Below are 6,000 nucleotides of genomic sequence, written 5' to 3' on the forward strand. Positions count from 1 at the left end.
TTGATTCATTTAGATAAAACATCTAGAAGAATACATTTTCGCCCACGAATAAAATTGACTTTCGTGTAGCATCATTTCGATACTCGGAATCGATCGCTTTATTGAGCAAGATGAATAGTGTAAGAATCGCTAATGATTCCAGTAATTGCTAAACTCACCTTTGTTGTTGTTCAGTCATAGCAAATCGATATAATAAATTGATAGTGTAATATAATGTGAGGTATGCTAGTAATTCGCGCCACACCAACTTATACACACTTCCACGCCATCTGCAAAGGAAAAATACTTTGATTAACGACTTTTAGGGTCAAGAAGCTTATACAAATTAAGTTAAATAATTTATAAATAAGTATTACCTTAATCTTGCATAAAGATATACCTACACTGAAGGACATATTATATTAAAAGTAATATCTTGATTCTTGTATAATTTAATAGTGTAATACCTAGTAGTCATGTATCGCACTCAAGATAGGATATTTTGTTTACGGATAGACACTTAAAGTTGTGTTTTACGAGTATGTTACGGAAAAAATAGTACCTAAATGAATATTGTTATGATAACCTGTATAACTTGTATCATAGGTATTTTTGGAAAATTTACAAAACCCAACTTATCCTGTAAATAAAAAGTCGAACATTCTGTAAGTCGTAATGTTGTGTCTACAATATCAAGTATACATTTATACATTTCTTGACCTTTTCTATGCATTTGGATGTCCATAGAAAAACAGCTGTAAGCAGTTGCAACACTAGTTTATACTTGAGTAAATATGGTGTAAAGTCTAGAGTCTAGACCAATGAAGAGCGATTGTTTAAAAACAAAACAAGTGAATCGAAAGCGCCTGGGTCCCCGCACGGAACCGCGGTCTATTCATTCGGTGTAAAGCCGAACGAACCACGAACCGTGAACGTTTTTGTAATAATTATCATTTCTCCTTCATTATCAATTACAAACGCGCTTACTTTCAAGTGTTACGTAAACGTCGATTATTGTACGATGATAACTGTATTGTTTGGGAAATTAACATATATAGGTACGTAGTTTGCAATTATATCCTTATTTGCAGTCAAATAAGGATATTTTTTTAGTAGGAATTTGATAGTCTTCAGATTTACCGTAGGTACTTTTACCGTAAATGAATGGAAAAAAATAAATAATAATAAATAAATGAATAAAAACCTTAACTATTTGTCTCTCTCACAACTTCACAAGGGTTAAAAATTTGACAATGAATGAAAAATACACAGAAACATTTAACACAAGTCAGATGACGTTGCAAGTACCTACATAACAACTTTATAGGTAGTAGGTAGGTATTGTCACAATATACAGATACATACAGTAAGGAAACTTCATACAAAATGTTCGAAATGGCTTCCCCCCCATCAAGCGTGTTTTCGAGGGTATTGAGGGGGATCGATAGTAGCGGGTGACACATCCATAGATTTTGAATATAGTATGGAAAAAAGTTTAAAGTGATGTCAATTCACATTAAATAAATATCGATTGTTTCAGTTTGTAGCCCTTTCAATAAATATATTTGTAAATACCGTATCTGACTACTAGTTAAAAGAGACTATTTTTTAATTTCTATAGATATGGCAGCATGAGTTTTAAATTAAGTTGACATATTTTCTACCAAAATGATAGCTACAATTGCTACAAATAGTCACTATTAGGAGTCCAGTCTGTTTAAAGGTCGCATCTATTTTTACGCAATCTAGAAGAGCACGAAAATATAAAAAAAGGAAACCTTAAAAAAATCTTGTTTAAATTTATGTGCATAATTACGTAAATATTAGGGAAGAAAAAGATAGATATTATAATTATTGTATTTTTATCGATACGTGGCGTCTCCACTTTGTCAAGCACTAAGCCTGTCAAACTATTTTCTTTTTCTTCCTAAAACAAAAAGGTAGAGGTTCTATGCTCGTATAATAATAATTTTAATTTATTTTTGCATATATTGTGTTTTTTAATTTAATTTAATTTATCGTTTTAAAAGTAATTTAGCAGACGTATACCTACATACAAGTATTGTAATTCTGGTTTAAAATAGTTATTGAATATATGTATAATACAAATATCAAGCATTATAAATAATTTAGGTACATTAAAATAGCCTTCGGCGTCTATAACAAAACTAGATTTCGAAATATAGCACTGATAAAAACGTATTTACTTTTACAAGCTGTATTAATTCGGATTGTTTCTTCTTGTAAATTCATATTTAGGCTACACCATTTTTGTATTTTAACGGGTTTTAATCTCCAAATTACCACAAAATCAACTGTGAAAAAAAGCAAACAGAAATTACAGGCCGAATTGATAACCTTCTCCTTTATTTTTCAAGTCGGTTAAATATCAAAAAGTAACAGCCCTATAGCTATACGTCATAATTTCATGGGGGGGGGCTTAGTTTCCTAACTGTATGTACGTAGTATATATCTGTCAACTGTGGTATTGTCTAGTACAAATGGTGACTCTTTATTTTTTTGTTCATTTAATTTAGGGATACCTACCTTGGATGTTAATAAATATTTATGGAGTATATTTTTGTTATCTTTACATACCTATATTAACGTATAGGTACCCAATAAAAATATACCTACCTAGGTACCATAATAGGTACCACATTATAGATATACTCTGGATCCTGTTAAATGCAATTTCGATTCAATTTATAAATTAATTTTAAACCGAGAAAATGTTGCATTTCAATGTTGTTATTATAAATTGTAATCCGTTTCCAGGATCTGAAACGTGGGAGTATAATAAATTAGTCAAGGTCATTGAAACAACTTTCCGATGCATAAATAGAAGAATAAGAATTGCATAGGTACACAATGATTTGTTCCCAACTCTATCTAAGCCAGCTCTATACCTATAGCGAGTTGCATTCATAATGACAACTACTTACGAGTACTAGATTTAACAGAAAGTTTATTAATAGCGTAGTTAATTAAAATGCAGGCTCTTGTTTGCAACAGGGCACAATGTAACGTGGAACAAAGAGCGAAACTCGTTTTGTCTTAACTTAGGTAAAAAACTGAAGTTTAATTTGTATTTTATTAGCGTGTCTAATCGCTCAAGCAAGATTTGTGATTCCGACACCGATACAAAACAATGACTGAAAGACATTTTTTACATTATGCGCTTGCTTTGTAATTCTACGTAGGTACTTACTCATTAATGATCTGTGGAATCTTTTTATTTGTTATAAAACGTACTTATATTAATCTGACGTCAGACTTATGATATTGAACAAAGGCGCTGGTAGCAAATAAATTGATGCAGACAGCAGAGATTTTCTCACTAAAACCTATAATATAATCTAAGAATATTATATTGAGCAATATAGTATAACCAAACTCAAAAAGTGTAAAGTTTAATTCATAAACAACCAATGTCAGTGCTTATCCAATACTGAAGAATGTGTAAAATATAAATTTATAAAGAATAGAAAAAATTCGATCACGAGGCGGGACTCGAACCCGCATCCTTCGCGCCATTCCGGGGCGGATGCCTCACCAACTCAGCCACTCGTGACCCGCCCGAGCGATCGAATTTATTCTATTCTTTCAGTTTTATGTGTCTGAAAAATTATATTGTAACGATGGAACACGACCTTTTTTCGTGAAGGTCGTGTTCCATCGTTACAATATAATTTTTGTCAAAAAAGGTCGTGTTCCATCGTTACAATATAATTTTTGTCAAAAAAGGTCGTGTTCCATCGTTACAATATTGTATTCACTGAAAAGTGCTTCATATTGGTTGAGATGGTTGTTAAATCATCTCAATAGATGGCGCGCGGTGTGTCCCTTAAGACACATAAAACTGAAAGAATAGAATAAATTCGATTGCTCAGGCGCGGCGGGTCACGAGTGGCTGAGTTAGTTAGGCATCCGCCCCGGAATGGCGCGAAGGCTGCGGGTTCGAGTCCCGCCTCGTGATCGAATTTTTTCTATTCTTTATAAATTTATATATATACATAGTACCTAGCTAGGCTTATGCGACATTTTTTATATAGGTACTGGTTAAGTACCTACGTACTTAGTAGATAAAAGTGTTGTAGACTGGAAGGCTTGTCAACATAATATTAAAGATATTATGTATAACCTATGTGTATCCTTTAGAATCAGTGTAATATAGGTCCTAGGCCTCGGTTGAACTGGTTTCTATATTATTCTTTTTTTATTTCCCTTTTAAACTTGTAGGTATATATATTAAATCAGCTTGTATTTTAATAGCTTTGAATTACTTGAGACTACTCGGTAATTCTGAAGTTGGCCGTTGACACGCAAGAAAGTTATCTTGGCAAGCAACTAAAATAAATCGCTTGAAATAACCAATTCTTTGATCCACTATTATCGATAGTTTCGTCGATAAATAACTATCATTTTAAGTTCTATAGAAATTCTTCTGCCGCAGATTATTTCGTTGCCGTAATAAATTGCAAGATCTCAATTAAGGATTCTTTCAACAACGCAACATTTTTTTCAACAGGTTCTTTTATATAATCGTATCGTTTTTAATAGAAAGTTTTTATAAGTTTTATCGACTACTTTTCCGCTAGTTTATTTATTTATTCGTCTCATCCGCGTTTTAGGTGGGGACTGAATAGGTATAAATAAGATTATTGTAAACGAATGATTGAATCGTGTTGTATGTACAACTTATCTGTGTCGTTTGTTACATTTTTGAGATCTCTTTTAAATTGATTTGCTGAGTTTACCGTTGAGTTTCATTTGTAAAATAAGCAAAACAAATAGGTAGTCAAACAACTCTGCATAGCGGTATCTAGGCAGAATTCTAACACGATTCTATTTATTCTTTCATGAAATAGGTACCTAGGTAACGCAAAATTATTATCGCTACTAGTTACCATATTCAAATTGCTTTTAAATTCATAACATATGGTAAATAAGTATAGCGTAAAATTTGTAGTACATGATGAAGTGTGAACAAAATATATTAAATACATGAAGCCACGTAGAAATCATAAAATGACTTCACTGAAGGCATAGAAATATATTTTATTACTCTACTCTAGTGTAGTCTAAAAAAATACTCAAATGTTATTTACTAAAGGTTATTTATCAGCTGTGTCTGATTGATTTGAAAAGGTATTAATCATCTGACTTATGCGTCACAGTTAACTTTCGCCACATTTCGTTGTCAGGGCCAAGCTACGACCAGCATTGAACACTAGTCACTAGCTCACTTTAGACTAATCAAAACCATCACCTCGACGTCGACAACTCCAAGGCCAACTCAGTGTTATTCTCACAATCTCAAATTTCTGTATTTAAAACATTAAACGGTTCAAGTTTGATGCAAATGTTAACCATAGTATTGAGAGTTGGGTGGTGTTAAACGTACTTAACAAAAGTTGTACGTCACAATAGCTGGAGGAGGAGCCATTGTAATAACAATTGTGGCAACAGGCAAACGGCCTGCAATTTAATCACGTACGTATGTACTGTCGACGCTCGGAACAGCTGTTCAGGTTACTGAGAGCCTGCGGCCGTGGACCAGGGTCGATATTGTAAACATTCAGCTACACCTCATTATTCTCGCTCTTCCGATACACACACAACTTACTTCAACAATATTCGCCAGAAACAACCGAAACTGCTGCCATTTGGAACTTCACCGGCATATGATATAGTCATGTCGAACGCAGTTTAACAACTATAAAATTAATATTTATTTATACACACACACGTTTTGTTGGCGCGCACACGCGGAAAATTAAATACGTTTTAGAAAGTAATAAAAAGTTTTTCGACGTTAGTAACTAAAGAAGGCGAAGAGAAATAATTGTTGAAAAAATCACTGTTATTTAGTTACATTCTGATTTAATGTTATGCACTCTGCCTTCCCCGAATTGTTATAATACATAAAGGTATGGCGCACGATAGCACCGGTTCCAAACGCAGCGGCAACTGTGACTGATGAATGGTAACTTGTCTGGCTGGTATGTTGGTCAAACT

General features: G+C 33.1%; 1 protein-coding gene across 2 annotated transcripts in view; it reads right to left on the reverse strand.

Moving 5' to 3' along the window:
* Positions 1 to 6,000, reverse strand: part of LOC123705193 (bestrophin-4) — a 32,030-nt gene extending 26,030 nt beyond the window's left edge. The window contains exons 1-2 of one of the 2 annotated variants that reach the window (XM_045653875.1): positions 5,609 to 6,000; positions 159 to 269 (exon numbers count right to left, since the gene is read on the reverse strand). In XM_045653875.1, the coding sequence (XP_045509831.1) occupies positions 159 to 269; positions 5,609 to 5,679 (182 nt within the window). In that variant the 5' untranslated portion in view covers positions 5,680 to 6,000. The remainder of the gene's footprint in view (positions 1 to 158; positions 270 to 5,608) is intronic. The other variant, XM_045653876.1, reaches the window with a different exon arrangement.

This window comes from Colias croceus, chromosome Z, assembly GCF_905220415.1.
Source record: "Colias croceus chromosome Z, ilColCroc2.1".
NCBI lineage: Eukaryota > Metazoa > Arthropoda > Insecta > Lepidoptera > Pieridae > Colias > Colias croceus.